This window comes from Strigops habroptila, chromosome Z (genome assembly GCF_004027225.2).
Source record: "Strigops habroptila isolate Jane chromosome Z, bStrHab1.2.pri, whole genome shotgun sequence".
Lineage (NCBI taxonomy): Eukaryota > Metazoa > Chordata > Aves > Psittaciformes > Psittacidae > Strigops > Strigops habroptila.
Window position 1 is genome coordinate 67250399 of NC_044302.2, and position 22854 is coordinate 67273252.

At 45.5% G+C, this 22854-nt stretch overlaps 2 protein-coding genes across 2 annotated transcripts in view; one reads left to right on the forward strand and one right to left on the reverse strand.

Moving 5' to 3' along the window:
* Window positions 1–2506: 2506 nt before the first annotated feature.
* On the forward strand, window positions 2507–6339 carry LOC115601037 (SUN domain-containing protein 2-like). The gene is made up of 8 exons (XM_030470561.1): window positions 2507–2550; window positions 2753–2823; window positions 3267–3328; window positions 4091–4160; window positions 4538–4638; window positions 5235–5402; window positions 5810–5899; window positions 6184–6339. The coding sequence occupies exons 1-8, from the start codon at window positions 2507–2509 to the stop codon at window positions 6337–6339; spliced, it is 762 nt and encodes a 253-aa protein (XP_030326421.1).
* Window positions 6340–9571: 3232 nt separating this feature from the next.
* Window positions 9572–22854, reverse strand: part of SH3GL2 (SH3 domain containing GRB2 like 2, endophilin A1) — a 29853-nt gene continuing 16570 nt past the window's right edge. Inside the window, exon 6 of the mRNA XM_030470680.1 lies at window positions 9572–10349. Coding sequence (XP_030326540.1) covers window positions 10336–10349 — 14 coding nt within the window. The 3' untranslated portion in view covers window positions 9572–10335. The remainder of the gene's footprint in view (window positions 10350–22854) is intronic.

A 22854-nucleotide genomic window follows, 5' to 3' on the forward strand; every position in this document is an offset into this window, starting at 1 on the left:
AGAAACCCATTGAGGTATTTCAGTCGGCTTGATGATAGAGGTCAGCTGAGTAGGGCTTGGAGATCAGGATCAGGTCTCTGCAGTTCCATGTCAACAGGCAGCTTCAGCAGTTGGCCATAGTCAAGAGTGTTAACAACCTATGCCATATGTCTGTGCTGGCTGCTGTGAAAAGAACAGTTAGAGGAGACCCTGCAGAAGTTAGTAAATCTGTTACTGACCCAGGAGGAGCACAAGGGAGTTCACAAGAGAGAAATTCCCATGGTTACTAACTGAAATCTCTTCTTTACCACATCAACTCAACAGAGTGGCAACCTAAAGATGGGGTACAAAACTGAGCTTTTTAAAGTAGTGACCTTAGTTCATACTCTGTAAGTTGAAAACTAAGAAAAGTATTAAAACACAATTCCTACTAGAGAACTGCCTTTGAAGTAAATCATGGAATCACAGATTGATTGAGGCCTGAAGGGGCCTCTGGAGGTCATGTGGTCTAACACCCTGGTCAGGCAGGGTCACCTCGAGCTGGTTGTCTAGGACCATGCCAAGGTGTCATGGTTTAAGCCCAGCCAGTAACTCAGAACCACACAGCCGCTCGCTCACTCCTCCCCTTCTTCCTGCCCCGCTCCGGGAGGGATGGGGAGGAGAATCAAAAGATTGTAACTCCCACGGGTTGAGATAAGAACAGTCCAGTAACTAAGGTATAACACAAAACCACTACTGCTACCACCAATAATAATAACGATAAGGGAAATAACAAGGGGAGAGAATATAAAACTAAAAGGGGAAAAGGAAAAGAAAAAAAAAAACAATAAACGGAAGTGATGCACAATACAATTGCTCACCACCCGCCGACTGATACCCAGCCCGACCCCAGCAGCGATCTGGCCCTTCCGAGTAACTCCCCCCAGTTTATGTACTGGGCATGACGTGCTGTGGTATGGAATACCCTTCTGGCTAGTTTGGGTCAGTTGTCCTGTCTCTGCATCCTCCCGACTTCTTGTGCCCCTCCTCACTGGCAGAGCATGAGAGACTGAGAGGTCCTTGATAGGAGTAAACATTACTTAGCAACAGCTAAAAACATCGGTGTGTTATCAGCATTGTTCTCAGGCTAAAGTTGAAAACACAGCACTGCACCACCTATTAGGAAGGAGAAAAATGACTGCTAAAGCTGAACCCAGGACACAAAGCTTTTGAGTATCTTCAGGGATGGAGAATCCACAACCTCCCTGGGGAACCGATGCCAGTGCTCAGTCACCCTCACTGTGAAAAAGTGTTTCCTGATGTTCAGACGGAGCCTCCTGTGTTGCAGTTTGCCTCTGGTTCTGTCACTGGCATTACCGAAAAGAGCAGTCTCTGTCTTCTTTGCATCTTCCCTTCAGGTTTTTACAAACATGAATAAGATCCCCCCTGCACCTTCTCTTCTCCAGGCTGAACAGTCCAAGCTCAGCCTTTCCTCTTATGAGACATGCCCCAGTCTCTTTGACATCTTACTGGCTCATTGCTGGACTCTGTGCAGTAGCTCTGCATCCTTCTTGTACTGGGGAGCAGAGAACTGGACACAGTTCTCCAGGTGGGGCAGGAATCCTGTTCAACAAGACTGGACCCACTACTCACCTCTAGGGTACATCTTGCCCCAGGAAGGTGCAGGATACACAAAACACAGCACCAAGTGAGCCGTGGAGTTGTTCTCCACACCTGCCAGACCCTGCTCCCGCCCAGCAGCTCCATCTCATGTCACAGCCATGACGTCACACCACGCCGGGGCAGAGTCTGTGAGGTTGGGCACTGTGGACCTGGGCGGAACTCGCAGGGTTCTGGGGGCTGAGTGCCACTGGCACACGTTCTCCTCCTGGCTGTCTTCAGGAGCTCATCTGCCCACACAAACTCCTGCAGCTTGCAGAAGGTTTAATTTCTTGCCAGGATGGTGCAGAGGAGGGCTCGTGCAAGAGCACGAGGGGCTGCCCTGCCAAGGAGAGCAGCTAGCAGCAGCAGGCAAAGTTGTTCAAAGGCTTGGGGCACCCAAGGGCAAAGGTCTGCCCACCGCACTGCTGCAGAAAATGAGAGTGAGTTCCGTGCTGCCTTTTACCCCATGTTTGCACCAAGCCTGCCCAGCTAGGCCATGCCCGACAGCCCTGCAGAACCAGCACCATCCTGCTGCAGGGAGGCCTGGGCCCGCTGTGGCTGTGTGACAATGAAGGAGCTGGCTACCACAGGCATGTCTCTGTGGGATACTGTACTACCTAGGGGGTACCCCAGGACTCGTGCCACCCTCCTTCCCCAGGCATGCCATCCGTGCCCTGCCCGCAAGGGGATCCTGCCTGGCACTCTGCTCCATACTCCCAACTTCTCCTCTACAGGGCATAGCCACAGCCCTTGCCCCAGCCCCAGGGAGGGACTGTGTAGGAACAGCGCCCACCTCCCTGCAGGTATCTGGCATGTACTCAGGGAGGATCCTGAGGTTTCCCTCTGATTTCTTTGCGTAGGGTTGCTCTGCAGTGTGGTAACAGCCATGGTCTTCCTGCAGAGGTGCCTTAGCTCAGGAATCTCCACCATGTGAGTACAGCATGTGCCCAGCAAGGACACAGAGACAGGAGTGCTGAGGCCTCAGGGTGAGCAGGGGGAGACTGGTCATGCTCCCCACCAGGAACCTCTGGCTGCTTTAAAATCGCTGCTCCTCAGCTTGTAAGAGAAAATCCCCCATGTGCAGTGCTCTGCCCTTGATCACCGCCACCAGCAGAACTCTTATCTTTTCCAGGAAAGAGTTCATCACCTTGAAAAAGGAGAGGCTCTTCACAATCCTCTTCTTGATGAGCCTAGGGGCTTTCGGTGAGTATTTGCCTGTTGCCAGCGGAGGCATGGAGGCATAGAGTGAAAGCTTCAGCATGAGAGAGAGGTGCTCGTGGGGCCCTTCCAGCCCCTCCGTGGCTGAAGCTCAGGGAGCTTCTGAGATGCTCATGATACACCCAGCCCCAGAGCCAACAGCGGAAACAGGTGCGCAGCCTATGGAGACTAGTGTTGATGCTCACCGCAGCAGGGAGGGGAAATGGTGTGTGGCTCTGTGGCTCCAAGCATGCCTGGAAACGAGGAGCGTGCAGAGTCCTCAGGGAGCCTGGGGAGAGGGTCCCCACTTGGAGCGCCAGCCCTCCTCTGCATCCCTTCCCCATGTCCTCAGCCAGCCTCTTGCCGCCCTGCTGTGGGAGGAGACCATGTGACTACAGGGATCATTAGAAACCCTGATAAAATACCTCTTTTGGTTATGTGAATTACAGTTGGTGCCTTCTGTGGGTCCTCCATGCTGATGTGGATGCTGTGGACATCGGATGTGCCACAGGTCAGTGGCTGCTGTTGTGGGACAGGAAAGTCCCACAAAGGAGCACTGCTGGACGTGGGTGCATGGGTAAATAGCCCAGTCCCTCCAGTTCTAGGCAGTGACCTGGAGAATCATCTGCAGCTTCTGCTGTGGCTTTGGAAAGCCCTGACAGCTCTGGGACTGAAGAGAGCCTTTCCCTTTCAGGTGCTGCTGGGGCAGCCTGCAGCTGACCTGGAGTCCCTGCGGTAAGAGTCCTCTCCTCTCTCCTGACCTGCATGCAGCACGTTTCACGGGGTAGCAGCAGATGAGCTCATGCTATTTGCATTCACTATCACAGCGCTCAGAGCTTGTATCTTTTGCTCCTGCCTGGGCCTTTTGCTAAACCTGGAGGGCAAGGGAAGCATTTACAAGCCAGGAAAAGAAAAAGAGGCTGGAGCATTGCTGCTTCTGCTCCTCTCAAGCTTGGAGGCTCTGGAAGGGGCTGGGCAGCTCTGACAAGATCTGCTTTCGCAACTGCAGAAGTACACTCGCTCTGTCGGGGAAACACCTGGACAACATGCAACGTCTGAGAGATGAACTGATGAGCCTGGCTGCAGAAATCAACACTACGAAGAAGGTGATCTTGCACTTTGGGAAAGAGGGCTGGGCCCTTCCTGGGTCAGCTGGTGGGCTTTTCTGGCTCAGCCCACACACCCATCCCTTGCCAGGGGATGCTGGTTGAGCTTCTCCACTGTAAAGCCCCTTCTGGCCAGCTCATGACGTGGTTGTTCATGTCTTCCCCAGGAAGTTCAGCAAATGAGAGAAGCAATTTCTGCAGTCACACAGGCATCTGGCTGGGCTCTGAAAAACACAGGTATGGATGGATACAGGAAGGGAGGGCTGTCATTGCACTGGGCTCCTGCTTAGCGCTCCCAAAAGGAGTCTGCATGGCAGCCTCAGCTCTCTGTGGCACAGGGACGTGGAACAAAACCACGGGGCCCAAAAGCATGACTGTGACTGAGCAGGTCTCATGGGGGTTTGCTGTCTCCCAGCACTCACAGACCTCCCATTGTGTGTCTGGGAGAGAAATGCTGTCACCGGGCATGGGGATTGCCTCCTTTTCCTGGGGCACCCACAAAGGTGTGGAGCTGCGTGTGGGGGCTGGCAGCCTTAGAAATAGCCTGCAGCCACTAGGTCCTCAGAGCCTGGGAACCTCTTGCAGTCAGAAAAGCTGCTCTCTTCTCCCTGCAGGGACTGCCATCAACCTGCAGAGATCATCCAGCAGCTCTGCATGGCTCTGCAGCGTGTTCTGGTTCCTGTGTGCTCCACCCATTCTGGATACCTTTGTGCAGGTAGAGTAGCAGAAGCTGCCAGTGCTGCTTCTCTTGCCTCTTACAAAGTTGGTGGAAAGCCCTGGGCTGTCTGCCCTCAGACCAGTGGTATTGCTCAAGGCCATGGCACGAGTCCGGTGCCTGACACCTGAGGTCTCACACAGGGCTTGGCTCCCTCCAAAACAGCAGCTGGCCACAGAAGGGGTTGTGCTGAGCTGAGCTTCGTGCTCACTGTCCCAGGTCGCATCTGTGTAAAAGGGCTTCTCTTCTGCAACCCCTGCCATTCCCCTGCCACAGCTTTGACTGTCCAGCTCCTCATGGGGCAATGAAGGGTGGGGAGAGGCTGCGAAGCTGCTGGGCAAAAAGATAGGTTTCTTTAAAGACCTGACTCAGGTGCAACTATCAGATGTTCCCTGCTGACTGGCTATTTTCCTTTTTCCCAGGCTAGGAAGATGCATGAGCGCTTCTGTCCACTTCCCATTTATGGGAAAGTGGACAAATGCCATTCATTTCAAGCTTTTCCCACACGTGCAGTGCTGTCTGTGGTTCTGGCTGCACAGGAGAGCAGTGGGCCACATCACACCCTCACATTCGTTGCTCTTGTCCTCCCTTTTCAGCCCGATTCTTCCCCGGGATACTGCTGGCCTTTCCAAGGGTCTCAGAGTGAGGTGCTAATCCGGTTGCCTGCAAAAATACGACCAGCGGCCATCACCGTACAGCACACCTTAAAGATAGACGCTCCGCTGAGGACTGTCAGCAGTGCTCCGCGAGATTTCACCGTCTCTGTGAGTCTGCTGAGCATGGGGGGCTGGGACCCGGCTGTGGAGGAAAACTGTAATAGGGACTTGCTGGTCTCTGCACATCTGCCGAGATTTGTATGCTCCCAAGCACTGCAGTTGTCTGAGGGGATATTTCAAGGGACGTGTGGAATGGTGTCACCCCTCCTAAGACGTGCTCAGTACGTTTTGGCCCAGCACCCCTAGGTTCTTGAGCAACACACGACGGGGAGACTCAGTCCCTCTGCATCCTGCACCAGACTCTGCTGGAGCTGCAGGAGCTGGGCGGGGGGATGCACCAGACTCTGCTGGAGCTGCAGGAGCTGGGCGGGGGGAATCACATTCCCAGATCTGGCACGAGCGTTTCCTTGTGGCTATGTTGAGCCTGAACTGCTCCCGTGTGCTTTATCTGCAAGGGACTGGATGAAGGCGGCAAAGACGAAACTCTGCTTGGAACATTCACTTATGCTGCGCAGGAAGAGCCAGTCCAGACCTTCCCTTTGCAGGTACAGTGCAGCAGGACTTTCCACAGGCCCCATTTTCGTGGGATCCGCAAGCCTCAGGTTTCCAGAGCTGCCTGCTTTGCTCTCTGAGGCCAGGCATTTGATCTGCAGGGGCACAGGAGTTGTTTGCTGCCAGGATGGGAGAAGGGAAGGAGGGAGAAGCTGCCACCTCAGCCAGGGCAGGAGCTGGTCCTGCAGCCAGGCCAGGCTGGCAGAGGAAGACGGAGCCTGCTGTCACTCCCTACACCCCAGGAGTGACCCTGCTTTTTGCTACGGGTTTTTTGCAGGATGAGATGAGAGACTTTAGGTTTTTGAAGCTTGTCGTACAGAGCAACTGGGGAAAACCAGGATACACTTGTATTTATCGAGTGCAGGTGCACGGGAAGATGGATGGAACCAGTGCCATCAGGCAGATTCCAGGTGTAAGGAACTTGCTTCAATAAGAATTAAAGAGGAAAATGGAGAAACAAGAGGAGAGTGATTCGCTGTTAGTCTGATGCACAGCAATATCATTTCAGTGGCCCTCTCACAGCTGCCAACTGCTGCCTTTCGCAGGCTGAAGCCTTACTCAGGCTTTCCTCTTTCTCTCCACCACAGGTATGTTTCCTAAGCGAGCAAAAGGAGACAACACTCGCATCGCCTTTTCTTGCCTAGTTCCTTGACAAAATCCTTTGGGGCTCATGATCACCAAAGCACGGGCCCATTCCATTCACACAGCACCTTGACTCTGGGGACAGGGTCCACTGGGGGCCCACACAGGGTGCAGCCATGTCTGCATGAGGTGGTGGGGTGTCAGAGCGTGTGAGGAGGCCTGAGCAGCCTGACTGCTGCGAAGGGGGGGATGTTGGCTCAGCTTCCCCATGCCCATGTATGCTGCCAGGCACAGCCCTCGCTTTCTGCCTTCTGCTCAACTTTAAAAGAGCCACCATTTCCCCATCCTGAAACAACAAAACACAGTCAGCTTCCAGCTGAATACTATACATGCGAACATCTGTCTTTGTCATGGAGAGATTTGCCCAGTTCACCTCCAACAGCAAGTATGCAAGGCTGTGGACCTACACCCATTACTTTCAGATTGATGTAAACTCCGAAGCCTAAGTCCAGCACTCCCACCATCATCCCTGCTACTCTGCTAAGTCTAGGAGGCCTGAAAACTAGTGGAATCTCCTCCCCACCCCAGTGGGTGCAGCTTTGTGGGAAAAGCTTGGGTACTTCAGCTCTCTTTCCATGTTGCTTTCCTCATTTGCCTTTGAATTTAATGTGGGAATAGGCAAGCTCAGGTGAACAGTTACATTGTCATCCAGCTAATTCATAGTTCAGGATAGGAGAGTTTTTTGGGGTGCTGCCTGAGAATTCCACTGCTTCTGTCCTCTGTTGGTAAGGAAATGAGACTTCATTGGTACATGCTTCATTTTCCATGGAAGACTCTGTCAGGAATGCTGGGAAGAAGAGCATCTGATCAGCTGTCTGCAGGAGGATGGCAGTAAGCTGACTATCAGATTGACTAAGGTGGGAAGTCCCTTCTGCAGGACAGCTGGTCCAATGCCTCTGCTCAGGCATGATCATACAGAGTCATTTGCTTAGGACTGCATCCAGACAGCTTTTGAATATCTTCAAAGTTGGACGCTTCGCAACGTCCCTGTGGAACCTGTGCCAGGGCTCGGTCGCTCACAGTAAAATACGTTCCTGACATTTTAGAGGGCACCTCCTGTGCTTTGGTTTGTGCCCATTGCCTCTGGTCGTGTCACTGGGCATCACTGAGAAGAGCCTGGCTTTGTCTTCTTTACATCCTCCTTTTGGGCATTTATGTACTTTATTAACATCCCTGTGAGCCTGCTTTTTTTCAGTCTCTCTCATCCTTTCCTTGCAAGAGAGATGATCCAGTCCTCTCATCATCTTAGTGGCCCTCGGTGGACTCTTTCCGGTACATCCATGCCTCTCTCGTACTGAGGAGGTCAGAACTGGGCAGAGGACTCTACATGCACCTTTACCAGTGCTGAGTAGAGGGGAACAATCACCTCCCTCAGCCTCCTTGAAATCCTTTGTTTAATGCAGCCCAGGATATCATCTGTTTTCTTTACGGCAAGGGCATATTGCCATCTCATGGTCAAGTTGGTGTCCACCAAGACCCTTAAGTCCTTTTCTACCAAGCTGCTTTTTAGCTGGGCGGCCTCTAGGATACATTGGTGCCTGGGGCTTTTCCTGCTCAGGTACAGCATTGTGCAATTCTTATTGTTGAACTTCATGATGTTCCTGTCAGCTCATTTCTCCTGCCTGCTGAGATCCATCTAGATGGCACCTGCTGGTGTATCTGCCACTCAGTTTTGTGTACCCTTGCTGAGGGTACACTCAGCCGCATCATCCAGACCATTACTGAAGATGTTAAACAGGATTGGACCCAGTATTGACTTCTGGGGTACACTGCTAATTACTGGCCTCCAAAACAGTCAGTACAATGAGGACAGGGAGGTGATTTGAGGCAGCTAGTGTGGCTTCACCAGGGGCAAGTCGTGTGTGACCAACCTAGTTGCCTTCTATGATGTCCACTGTTTCAGTATAAATTCAGTGTTACTGTCTAAATGAATAAATTGGTGCACACTGTAACAGATTCCGTGGTTTTGCTGCCATCAAAATAATTTTAGTCACAGTACAGCAAACTTGTGCTTAGAGCAATGACAGAAAATGCTGTGGTAACTATCACATAGTCAGCAGGTATTTTACCAGGTTTGGTCTTATTAATGGTATTTGATTAACAAGTGTTATTGAGGTATACAGAGAGTACACATTTTGCTGAGGTGCATAGAGGGAATCTCATCAAATGAAATAAATGGACAAACTAGAGAGGCAATGTTCAGTACTTTGCAGCAATGAACAATGCTAGGATCATTAAGATAAAGAATACATTGGTTTTACCTTAAAAGAAGGTTAGATCATAAAAATGCCATGAAGTCTGATTTTTATTGTTTACTGTCCATGCAGTTGAATAATAATTCTGATTTTAAGGTGCATGGAATATATAGGAAAACTTAAATGTATTTCAAAGGGATAGACAATAAAGAAAGTTTGAATAATTAGATACCATATACTGTAATGCAGGCTCTAGCAGAGAATTTGATGCAGCCAATAAATCAGACAAAAGATTCTGGACATTGTCTTCCTCCTCAACTCTATCAGTGGCTCTCTACCGCCAATCTTTATAGCTCAAATTTACCTTTTCATGAGCCACTTTTGAAATGCTTGGAAGAGAACATGACATCAGTGTATTAATGACCAAGTAAATAAAACTCCATAATAGGTGTTTTCTGAGAAGAAATAAAAAAACCCAAAAACCTGTTGAACACTTCCAAACACAAATAGCTTTTCCCTCTTCATCAGCAAGATTCTTCTCAGTTTGCCTGGATGGCATGCAATCCTTTCTCACTGCATTAAAGGTACTTGCAGGTATCCATTTCTTTTGGTCTTGGCCTGGTACTGATTGCTGAAACTTGTTGAAGAGTTGGAAGTAAGACAAGGCCTTCCTAGTTTTGCATTAAAAAGACCCCCCTGATCATTTGTTAAAAGATCCATTCTTGCCATCCATCACTTTGTCATGTGTGTCTCTAGCTAAAAGCCTGTATGAGCCTTATGTGATATACTTCACCCACTTACGCTATCTGAAGAAGTTGTTTGACATGCTTCAAAGGTTACTCAATTATTGTTATATTTTTACTGTACAAGAAATTAATTTCTTTCCCTAGTTACTTCAAAAAAGAACTACGACAATGCAGCTTCTTTTGTAAAATGAAAATATGCAGGGAATCCAGAGGTGTGCTAGTAATGCTTGATGTTAGGAATGTTTTCCATAACAGAAAATAGCAAAGAAAAAGCACTTGTATGCCAGCTAGGCAGAGATTTAAAATGTGATAACACGTCTGTTGCACTGTTAAGCTCTAGCATGCAGTTACAAGTACCCAAATACAGTAAAAGAACATTCTTCAGGTCTAGCTGGGGCTAAAGCATCCATTAAAATCTTAAAAATCACTTATAATAAATATAAATTGCTTTGCTCTTCATGCACTATAGAAACATATATATGCCATTAAACTAAAATGTATGAAGTTAGGTCAATTTTCAGTATAGGGATTATGGAGGTGAAATGCAGCTGTAAAGGTAGCAAATTCATAGCAAATATGGGAATAAGTCAATATGTCTGCTATTAGAAACTAACATTTACAGCCCAGGCTTTATTTTGAACACTTCTTCCCAGTGGTGCTTAATGAGGACATGCACCTGACACCGGTCCTGCTTCTCACCATGTTGTCTTGTGTGAAAGCTTGTGACCTTTGGTTTTATGCCCATATCTCAGTATGTTGTCATCCGATACTGATTTTTATGATCTCCGTTTATCAGCCTCTAACTGCAGTCCAGAATGAAAACCAGTTTTGAATGGGGCGACCACCTCAGCTCCATGCACCTACAGATTGTAGAGGTGAAGAAAGAGCATAGACATTAACAGGTGGGGAAAAAAAGCCTCACAAATCTTCAGACCTTTCCAATAGCCTAAGCAGATATGATCACTTCTTAAAGAACAACCATAGGTTGTCAGTATTAATTCCTTTAAATGTCAGATCAGCTGCACAGAAGTATTAGAAAAGATGTCTGGATTTATGAAGCTGTAACATAAGAGCAGCTGGTCAGAAGCTGGTCTTTCTTTTTTTAAAGCTTAAGTTTTACAAAGTAAAACCACCCATGATACCTTATCAGTGTGGTTACTTATGTTTTAGTAATTTTCTTGATGTCAGAAACTATGTTAAGCATGGTCACACACAAGCTTACGCAAAATTTGTCTGGTAAATTGACACTTTGGAAATATATTTTGTGGGAAGGTTTAGCTTTCTTGGTCTTAACTGGAAATAATAAAAGCAGAAACTATGAGATGCTCATGCAAGTAAATGTCTTCAGACCTAAGGGAAGAGAAGAACTTACCCCAATGTTTTTATTACTCTGGGAGGAGAGCATTAAGTCAGAATTTTCTTGCTGCTTGTATTTCCTTTTTGTCAAGCTGAGCAGGAATCTTGGGTGGCATCCTACTTGATACCAGCCAGCCAGGAATTTCTAATCACCCCTTCCTATCACCATTCACCACACTCCTAGTCTTCAGCATCCCCTTCTATCTCTCTCTGTGTGCAGACACCCCCACCAGCTGCTTCCAGTCTGCAGGAGTCCTAGCCCCAAGGATACCAACTGCACAGGGTTAACTCTCCCTGTTACTTGTTTTCTCTGGTAGGGCACTTGGGCAGCAGCATCTGAAGGTTGTCCTTAACAGTCGAGATTGTCATTACAGAGCTTGGTACTGAAGATCTTTAAAAGTAAGTCAGAATAATACACCATTATAGAAAATAGATATACTGGGTGTTATGTAGGATTATGTCTATAGCTGCTAAGAATTGATATGCGAGATTACTGTAGAACTTGTCCCATGCCAGGCATAGTCTTAACAATATGGAGAATTTTTTCCTCTTTCTATACTAAGTGCTTTAGAAATAAAGTCAAGTAACTAATTGCCTAGGCATAGGAACAAAATAGTTGAAAGACCGGGGAGATTATACACACGGCCTGTGGCAGTGCACCACTAAGTGCCGGCAGGAGTTACAAATTTAGGGGATTTTTAAAAGTGCTGTTCAGCTAGATCCCTGATGTCTGAACATCTACCACAAAAATAAAAGCTCCATGAAGTTTTGCACCTTGTTAAGTATAAGAGGACAAAGGCCAAATGCAAACAAGGAGGCTATTCTGATATGTAGCCAAAGGAGGTGAAAAGGAGTAGCTATTTTCAGTCTTGGCTGGAACATGAGCAGATCCTCAGGGTTTACAGTGAATACACAGGAGAGATGTAATGACAGGAAAAAATGAGTGTACAAAGAATAATCTTGATAACAGAGATTCAGAAGTTGCTATTATCTTAATCAAAATTACCTCCTTTGGGACAAACTCCTTAACAAGTAGGTGTGCATCCTCTACATAAACGAAACTTATCCTCTATATAAACATGAAAAAAAAAGAGGCCGTTGCGTCAGTCTGTAGACTGGAAATCAAGTATAGTGGCAAAGACATGGTGCAAATTATCCAGTAATTTTGCATATCAAAACAGCTATAGATGCCATCTTACATAACACCCAGTATATCTTAATCTTGGCCAAAGAAGTCTTCTTATAGCTAGGTGACATCTCTGAATTACAGAGATACTCAAAAGCTAATTAAAAATCATTCGCCAGAGTTAACAGAGTACGGGGGGATGATCACTGCCCTGGCGCTGCTGGCTACGCTGTTTCTGACACAGGCCAGAATGGCATTGGCCAGCTTGGCTGCCTGGGCACCAGCTGGCTCATGTTCAGCCATCTGCTGACCAACACCCCCAGGTCCTTTTCCTTCGAGCAGCTTTCCAGCCACTCTTCCCCAAGCCTGGAGCGTTGGATGGGGTTGTTGTGCCCAAGTGCAGGACCCGACACTTTGACTAGCTGAACCTCACACCACTGGCCACAGCCCATGGACCCAGCCTGTCCAGATCCCTCTGCAGAGCCTTCCTACCCTCCAGCAGATCAACACTCCAGCCAAATTGGTGTCATCTGCAAATTTACGGAGGGTACACTCAGTCCCATCATCCAGATCACCAATGAAGATATTAATCAGAATTGGCCCTAATACTGAGCCCTGCGGGACACCACTAGTGACTGGTCACCAACTAGATGAGATACCATTTATCACCATTCTTTGGTCTCTGCCATCCAGCCAGTTTTCAACCCAGTGAAGAATTCTCCTATCCAGGCCATGAGCTCCCAGTTTCTCTAGGAGAATGCTGTGGGCGACAGTGTCAAAGGCTTTACTAAGATCTGAATAGACAATGTCCACAGCCTTTCCCTCATCAGCCAGGCGGGTCACCTTGTCTTAGGAGGAGATCAGGTTGGTCAGGCAGGACCATGACCCCAGGCTGACTGGACCTGATGCTTTTGTTTTCCCGCACGTGCTTTATGATGTCACTGAGGATCATCTGCTCCATGACCTTCCCTGGCACTAAGATCAGGCTGACAGGCCTGTAGTTCCCAGGGTCTTCCTTCCTGCCCTTTTTGTAGTTAAGCATCACGTTGTCACCTTCCAATCTTCTGGATTCCCACTAGACCAGGAATGCTGATAAATGATGGAGAGTGGCTTAGCCAGCTCCTCTGCCAGCTCCTTCAGCACTCCCGGGTGTAACCCATCCAGCCTCATAAGCTTGTGTACATCTAAGTAGAGCAGGAGGTCTCTAACCATTTTCGCCTAGTTTCTGTGGACTCAATCAGCGAAAATATATAGTTACATGGATTATTTTCCCACTGATTCCGTGCCAGAAAATTGAAGATGAAGAAAAAGCAACACTCTCCAGCTGCTCCATGGTGGTGTCTTCATGAGGGCTTGGGAGGCAATGTTTTATTCATTCCATCTTGGGTCCTCTGCTTCTACATGATGCTAGATGTCCCCGTACCAGCTTTCCTGAACTCTATAATGCTGTCTCAAACTGATGCACGATGATATTACACTAGGCCTTTCCAGCAGTTTCAGGTGCTGTTCTCCTGCCACTTGTTGATCATCCCCTTCAGTTCTTGCCTGCTTGCTTGTCAACCATGGCTAGTTATGCTTAGTTACTTACTTATGATCAGGGCAAAAGTTGTGATACTTCTGCAGCAAATAAAAAATATTTTGGAGACAAAAATACCAAATCAAGCATTTGGAAAGGAGTGAAAGCTTAAACATCCTATGAAAAGGATTTGCTTTCAGCCATCATAAGATACTTTGCTTACTGCACTGTCCATAAGTTTTGGAAATCTATCACAACACAGAATATCCAAATAATTTGGCATTAGGACTGCCTAGTCCTTGGAAAATCTGTGTTTTGTAATCCTGGTGGGTTTAACTGTGAGGAGTTCCCCTAGGTCTTTGGGAACAAAGTGCTAGGTGAAGCAATCGCTGTCCTAATGATGCCTTGAAAGGACCCAGGAATAAAGACGGCAGCGATTGGTTGCTAGAAGGGATTTTCCAGAGCTCATCAACAAAACGTTTTTACTTTGCACATTCAAGATGCTTGCAAGGAATGTGCTGACACTGTCATGCGTGCAGCACAGCTTGTAAGCCTTTACAGCAACAGTGGTGTGCAGGTGGAACCAGAAGCTTGTATCATCCATGGAGCTCTGTCCACACCCTGGTGTTCCTTATTTTTCTATTCCAATGAGAGAAAAAAAGCCCCTGCTTTCTTTTTGTCAGACTCTTTTGTTTTCTTTTTAACTAATTTTAAAGGATCAAAATGATAGGTAGGCACGATGAAAGTCTCAGGAAAAAGGTGTCTCTGTTGGCTGCTGGGTGGGCAAAACCACGTTTTACAAAGCAGTGGCATTGCTGATAACATTAGCGCAGCTCTCTGGTGGTGCCATGCAGGGCACACATGGCAGTGATTTGCCATCACTGCTCCTGTACCTTTGATATCCCGAGTCCTCTCTGCCTTGTCTGTACCAAGCCCATAACGCCTCAGGTTATTATCCTCTTGCCCCACACAATGTCTCCTTTTGCACATATGCATAAGGTTGATATTTTATGTTTTTGAGGATGGTTTTAAGATTTCACATGATTGTACTTGTTTCAGCACTTGTAACAGGCACTTTCAGCTTAGCTATTTACCAATATGAGTGACTTTTATCTCTGGAGAACCCATCTTTACTCCTGAAAACACTTTTTGATAATTATTCTTGTACTTACCCCTTATAGTCAAGTTAGTTACAGATTAATTAAGTTCTTAGACATTATTAGTTCCCACACCTCGTCTTACTCCTAATAATTTTTTAGAGAAACAAAACAAAACAAAACACATTTGAAATTGCCCTAATCTTACAGTGGTAAGAGCAATCAGACACTTTAGAAAGTGGGTCTTAATCATGTATGCCTTAAGGGCCCAAATGTAAACTGAGTACAATAAAAAAAGATTTTGCTACAAGAAGGAACCTCAGTTAATATACATAAAGCATTTGGGGGACTTCGGATGAAAGGTGCTATGAACTGTCAGAACATTCATATTCTAATATATTCCTTGAGACAGTTTGTCCCAAAGTAAGCATAACTCTCCCCCCAGCTAAAGGCTGACGGATGTATTTCATGATGAATAGTTTGTGCTTGAATGAACAATTTCAGAAGCTATTCTGATTTTTTTTATTATTATTTTATGTTTTCTGAAGGTGAGCATCTGCAATTCTATTAGTATAAGGGGGAGAAAAAGCTACATCTAAGTATGTGTGTGCATGACTGAAATTATAAAGCTTTGTGCTGGAGGGATCTGTAGCTAGGTGACAGCTAAAAATAATTTTATTAAGGACAGATGGGAGATGTGAGTATGTGGGTGCTACTAAACTGTCTTACTGGACTTTTCAATCCTTATGTGTGTTTTATTAACCCATTCTGAAGATACACATGAAAAAAACAATTGTCTACGTTTTGAAAATATGATAGATGAAAGTAGGTAAGGTGAGCTTTAGCAATTTCCACAGCTTGGGCTTTTGGGTTGTTTGGGTTTTTTTTGAAGTTTAAATGTTCAGGTGTGGGTGATACTCAAAAAGCAGGTTTCCACAATTAGCTTTGCACAGTGTCCATTATAGGAATTTCTACGTTTGTTAACAGTTTGCTTTAAAACTTGAAGTTTTGGAAATTAAACGTATCCATTTAGAAGTTAGTATTAAAATTAAATGCCAGGGTGCCCTCTACTGGCTCACAGTATTGACACCAAACAGTAACAAACCCCAAATATTTGTAACCCTGCAGGAAACATGGGCCGAAATCTAAGAGAAGATTACCCAGATGCATTTAGTTTAGAACATGCTGGACTTTTAGACCAGATTTGTATCCCTCCCACGTCTTGAAAGGCTGGTGGCAGCATACGCTCTGTGCGGCTTGAAGAAATTCACTGGCTCCTCCAGTGGCTGCTGACTGCATGATAGAGCAAACCACATTCATACTGCAGCAGCGGGGCTGCAGTATGAATCAATTCTAAAAACGCTTTCCGGGGGTATGAAAATAGAAGCAAAGCATGTCCTGTTGCATCTTCTTACAGCACATCAGGGCGCACAACTTCAACAGGGATTACGAAATTCCTGCTGTTGCACAGCCCTTCACTGCCCTAGTTCCTCGGGGGAGCTATGACAAAAGTGGGCTGCTGGCCTCTGTGAAGTTTAGAAACAAGACTGATGGTTGCACATTGTCAAGAGGGAGCTCTTCAACTGAAACACCAAACAAGAAGCTTCTTGTGGAAACTGGAAATACTTGCTCGGAGGTGGCAGCAGGTGACTGTTAACCTTCAGGAGGAATGTTTTAACACCTGTCTCTGCCTCCAGTTTCACCCCCTGGTAATCTCTAGAAGTGTGCATACAGTGCCACAAGCCAGATCTGCAGACTTGTTTCTTCATACCTTTTCATACTGCAATATTGCAAAGAGCAGCAGGAAGTGAGAGCTTTTCTTGGGTTACATGGAATTTTGGAATTCCACAAACTTCCTTTAGATGTAAAGAAATGAAAAATATATGATAATGGGATTATTTGTTACTTTTTCAGGTTGAGAAGAGTAATAGTTAAAGAACCACTGGTGCTGGTTGCACTATTACTTAATAGGCCCTCTGTGGAGGACCACATCTATAGTTAACTTCACAGTCTAGTGAAATACTGAAGTTGTGACCTTCCGACACCTACCTATGAAATTGCAGCGCATTAATACCCCCAGTTGCCAAATGTCATTCCACTATTCAGTGGGTGATACCTTCAGCTTAATTCCATTTTCGGACTCTCAACAGAAGGTCAGAGTGTTAATGATTAGTAAACATTCTTAAACTGGCAAAAGTAAAATTTTGGCCTTGAGTAAAAGCAGGAATTTTGATTTGACTGGATTTATTTGTACAGAGCAAGCTGAATAAATCTTTCATCAAGTCTAAAGTGTAAAATCTGAGAGCGTTATGCACATAAATATATATTCTCAACAGCTCTGTGAAATGTGGAATTACAGTTGGAGAATTAAAACTAAATTCACTGCCCAGTTTCTAGCAACAATTCCCTGCCAGCACTGGAAATCAAATCTATGCTGAGTCCATCCTAGGATTTGGAAGTGGGTAAAATGTGGCCTCAGTGACTTTGAGAACCTCATGAAACCCTGCTAGACTTCCAGGCCAAAGCAGATAAGAGCTTCACAATGCTCCAAAGTGAAAGCAAAGAGCAGTTTCTGGGAAAAGGAACGTTGAGAACATAGTGAATTTATCTGTAATGTTCCATGCCTCTGGAAGCTTCCTCCTTTTAAACAGCTACCTCAGCTTTACACATAGCTGAGAATAGCAGCTGCTGCTCTTTTGTAATGGACATTGTGGGTCTCACTTATTTCCATGTGGTGTACCAGGCTTTTTATCCTCCTGCTCAGAAGTGTTAAAATGATGGCATAAACAGTCCAGCTGCCTTCTGTTTACTTTATATCTGTAATTCATTCTGCTGTTCCAAGACCCAGCTTTAAAGCACCTCCTTACAGACGTGCAGGAGCTGATACTCTGGCTCAGCATTACCCTTCCCTCTACCCCACTCATCACACAGGATGGGTACAACACTGGATCACAAGATTGCTGTAGGATTGATGAGAATGATGCACCTGCAGTTTCCTTTGGACATCACCACTGGTGTGTGCTGATGTTTATCATCATACTGTATCTTTTTCTGATGGTTCAAGTTTGCATTACAGTAACTGTGAGCTGCTAACAAGCTACTTCGGCCTACTGTCAGAGGCCTCCTCCTTCTATCATGCTGAAGAAGTAAAGTATGCTTGCAAGGTTTTCTGTTTATTACTCCGTTTTTCTTTTCATGTCAGTAATTGTTTTAGAAGCAGCTCTGATCACATTTTACATAAAGGCTAAAATCGGAGAAATTCCAGGAACACAAGTTCCATGTGAGAGTAGAAGATAAATAAAATTCTTTCCTCCTTTTCTTACTGAGTACTATGCTGTTTCCTTGTGATTAAGGAAGTATCATTCATTTCCCAGCATCACCTGAAAAGTCAGCAATAAGAGAGGATAGTTCTGTCTCTGAAGCTTCCTACTAGCAGATTGAACATCCTTTCTGCCTCTTCTGAAGTTGCCTTGTTCATCATGCTACCCCATACATGGGCTGAAGCTTCAGGCATATACTTTATGCATTACTCCAGGACCTTCTGAGTTTCTTTATTTTCTCATGATCTCAGTAAGGTCCAGGTAGATGGGGATATAAAATGTTTGACTGGGACTGCCCAGCTAGAGTTAGTGCTACAATTTTTGCTGACAGGTTTTAAACATCAAATCAACCAGCAATTACTGACATAAATTAAGAAAATATGACTGCATATTGTACTGAGTTATACCTGCAGTATTGGCAGAGGATTATCTAGTTCACTGGTTGCAAAGGATCACAAATGAGTTTTGCCAAGGCTTCAGTGCTTCTGGGTAAGAAATGCAGATACTTAAGGAACTTTACAAACAAACCTGTAATGACCACTGGGCTAAGTGGCAACACAGTGGGCTTTTTGAGAAGCCAAACCTTGCACATAGGCACTCAAAATGCATGTTTAATCTTTGAAACCTAGCCAACGTATTTGTGGATTTCTCCTTATGCAATTAACTCAGTGCAATTATGCAAGCTGTGTATTGTCATTTGCACCATTAGATGCCTCCGTACCCTTCAAGTATTCACATTGTCAACCATTATAGCCATAACTGTTACACAGGGTCATAACTAGTCTATGCATAACACAAGGTTTGGAGGCAGCCACTACAGCAAGCACAGAAGGCCTGTGGATATCCAAGTATTCTGATGCGTAGCATACACCAGCTAAATTTTACAGTGCTGTGACTTCATGATTTTCAGTGAAAACTAAGGATATTCTACCTCTCTGCAAAAGAAGAGTTTGGGGAACCTGCAGCTCCAGCCTGGATGTGGTCAAGACTTAACTAAACATGGTCCTGAGCAGCATAATCTAATTCTAACTCCTCTCAGTAGGAGGGTGGACAGCACTCCACAGATGGCTCTCCAAATCTAAATTTCTCCTTGATTCTATGAAAATTTGTTTCACCAACTAACATGCAAACAGGTGCCAGACTTAAAGTGTTCAATATTGAAGAGTCTGCACATTATTTAAGAATCCAAATGTTTTTAGACACTGTGGTCAGCTTTTGATACAGGCAACTGCTACAGAAACATATAAAATCTATTATTTTGAAAGTCCTGTGGTATAACATTCTCTGCAGTTTAATATCCTAATAGACAAAACTGAAAAAGTATGAGTTAGATCAGTGGGCAGTGAGGGTGATTAAAACCTGACTGAATGACTGAGCCCAAGAGTTGTGTCAGTGACACAATGACCAGCTGAAGGCCAGCCATGAATGATGTACACCAGCAGTCAATAGTGGGTGCAGTCTGGTTCAACATCTGCATTAAAGTCGGTCCAGAGGAGGGCCATGAAAATTGTCAGAAGACCATGTCTCCTATGAAGAGAGGCTGAGACAGTTGAGGTTGTTCAGCTTGGAGAAGAGAAGGCTCAGGGAATACCTTATTGCAGCCTTTCAGTTTATAAAGAGGGCTTATAATAAAATACAGAGAGACTTTTTATGAGGGCCTGTAGTGACAGGACAAGGAGCAATTGTTTTAAACTGAAAAGGAGTAGATATAGATTGAATGTAAGAAATTGTTTTATAAGGGCGGTGAGACATTGGGGCAGGTTGCCCAGGGAAGTTGTGGATTCCTTATCATTGGAAGTGTTCAGACTCAGGCTGGACTGGATTTTCAGCAACCTAATACAGTGAAAGATGTCCCTGCCCATTGCAGGGTAGAGGGTTGTAGCTAGGTGATCTTCAATGATTCCTTCCAACCAAAACCATTCTATGACACTATGATTCTGTGACTAATGGTCTGGAAAACTAGGTAGAGTACATCCTCCATAATTTTGCAGATAATACAAAACAGAGAGGAGCGGCTGATACAGAGAGCTGTGCTGGCATCCAGGGGGACCAGAGTGAGCTGGAGAAATGGGCGTACAGGAACCTCATGAACTTCCAACAATGGGAAATGCCAGGTCCTACCCCTGAGGAGAAATTTTAGACAGTGTGAAGGTTATATGTCACAGTATAGGTCTGCAATTGGGATGAGAAAGTTTATGCATTACACTGAATTCGGGTGTAGGCATTAGATGGGTACTGGTTTCAGACCAAGGTATGTGGTCTTTGTGAAGCTGGAGCACAGCACCTAGAGTACAGCTAACAGGGGCCTGCAAGAGGTCTCTCTCATGGCCCATGGTGCCTGGTGTTGGTTCCTACAGTAATGGGGAGAAGAAAAGGGAATTAGCTGTGGGATGCCATGCCCACCCACAGTCCAGGGATGTCCCCAAGGCCCAAGCAAATAGTCCCCATTTGGATTCATGCCCTCTCTCTGCACCAGCTCTCCATGTCCTCAAGCAAACCTTTTGCTACTATGGTGTGGGAAGTGACAGAGTGATTATGGAGATCATTAGAAAAACTAGTAAAATAACTCTCTTGGTGATATGATTTGCAGCTGCTGTGTATTTCAGGACCTCACTGCTTGCATGGATGCTCTGAGCAAAGAATGTGCCATACAGGTCAGTGACCATTGAGGGACAGCAAAGTCCCATAGGTAAGCACTGTTGATGGTGGTTCGGTAAATCGCTGAATCCTCCAGTTGCAGGCAGTCACCCAAGCACCAGTGTGTTTCTGCAGGTACCAGGAAAGCAGATCTTGTCTGAGAGCTTCCCAGCCCTTCCGGGAGCCTTCCAGCTCACAGACAAGCAGGAACACAGGAGCTCAAGCTCCGTTTTCTTTCCTTGCTTTGTTAGTGTTTCTTTTCAACTCCAGGTTTCACAAAACGTGAGAGTGAAAGGCACAAGCCCTGAGCACTATGAAAGTTGAGTGTAAGAGCGTAAGGCTGGCTGTCATTACCCTACCAAATTTTCTGCAGGCCAGGAGAGGGCTCTTACCGCAGGGACTTCAGCTAGTCCACTGTCTACCCCAGCAGCATATGAAAGGGAAATGTTCTACATTTGAGTCCCAGAGGTGCCAGGGCTTTCCAGAGCCAGTAGCCCTAGGAAGGCATGGCAGAAGCTGCTGCTTCCTTGACCTGCTCCCCTGTGCTTTATCTCCAAGGAAATACTATTAAAGCTAAATAGCATAGAATTTATCTGTACTTTAGTGTGCATGGCAAGAATATATCATAAAGCTGTTCCCACCTTCTGCAATATTTTAGGCCAAATGGTAAGGAACGACAGCAAAGGCTTCTGGAAATTTCAAGTCTGTGTTTGAACTACCAGAGGGCTATGAGTTTAAAAGTAAGAAAATAATTACAGAGCAGTCTAGAAATTCTGAGCTTAAGTCTAAGACAACCTGTTGTGCTTTACAGAAAATTAAGATCCAGTTAAGTTCTATAGAATGCACTTGAGATTACGCAGTGTTACCTGGGAATCTGCCCTAAATCATTACTTCATTTGCCCATCTTAAGCTCAGCATATTCCTATGCTGGGAAAAAGACCCATTTGCACACTAACCTACACATACCCTGTTCCCTGCTTTTATGAGTCTAGCCAGTTTCCTCAGCCTGTAGATATGGCAAGCCTAGGATACATCCTGGAGCAGAACTAGTGCTCAGCATAGCAGTAGCCATAAAGATTTGAAAGACTTAAACCATGAAAGACTTAAACCAAGAAAAAAGTCCACATAGCAGTTTTCAAGTCTTGTCCATGTAATTCATGTGAGAAAAGCAGTATGATTACCTGTAAAGGAAGTATTGTCTGTATAATCACTAAGCCAAGATTCAAATACAAAATTCTGGGTATGACTACAATCTTTTTTTCTTTCTGGAGCAAAAAGGCTATTTTAAAAGAGGAAAAACTCCACCCTCATTTGGTTCAATCACTTCTTTATTTAAATGGAGAACTGTTCAGGGAACTGTTGGGGTTTTTTGCTATACTTTTCACAAAATTTCACTTTGCAATATGTGAGAAAGTCTAAGAAGGTGAAAGCTTCATGAAACCTTAGGGCTCAACAGAACTAAAAAAAAAAAGGGGGGGGAAAAAACCCCAAACAAACAAAACCAAAACCATAAAACTATCAAACTCGAAACATTTAGCTGTATTTGGCAGCTGACAGCCCAGTGCTGGAAGACTTCCTAATTTCCTCTGCAAGAAGGAAAAGCAGTTCTACAGCCAATTTGGTAATTAGGAACCCATGTCACACTTCTGAAATGTTTCTGAAAACATACACCTTAGGAAGCAGGATGACAGAAGTTGTAAATCTGACAGTGAAAAAAGGATATTGCCTCCATCAACATGTCTTAGTGCTTCTAGAAGAGAACCAAGTCAGAGGACTCTGCAGGGAAAGCTTTCAGCTGCTTGAGATGTAAAAGCAAACAGCCTTCTGCTTTCTTCCAATCCATGGGTCACACCCTTCATCCTAGCACTGAAGCTTTAGACAAAAACTTTTGTCAGCCATGGTAATCTCTGTTTTGGCCGAGTCAGATTTTGATTTTACCACCTGAGCAATGAAGTGTTCTTCAGGGATTACCTGAAGAGAACAGAGCACTACGGAAATGCCAAGAATTTTGTAACATTTCAAGACTGGGCCCATGTCATCAAGTGACAGCATGTAACAGAATTTTTGGCTATTCTGTGCATTCCTTCTGTCCCCGTTTGTTGAAAGACACACCACTTCCCTACACCTTAAAAATCACACTCAGCAGAGTGGGGCAGCATTGCACACCAGTTATCCTTTTGCTTTAACCCATCTAAAATTATCTCTAAGATAGTTGCCCTATGTTTGCATGCCCTCCACAGACACTACAAGATAATAGTCTGATAAAATAGAGGTGTGCTAGGGGGGAGAGTGACTGCTAGGCATTCAAATTTA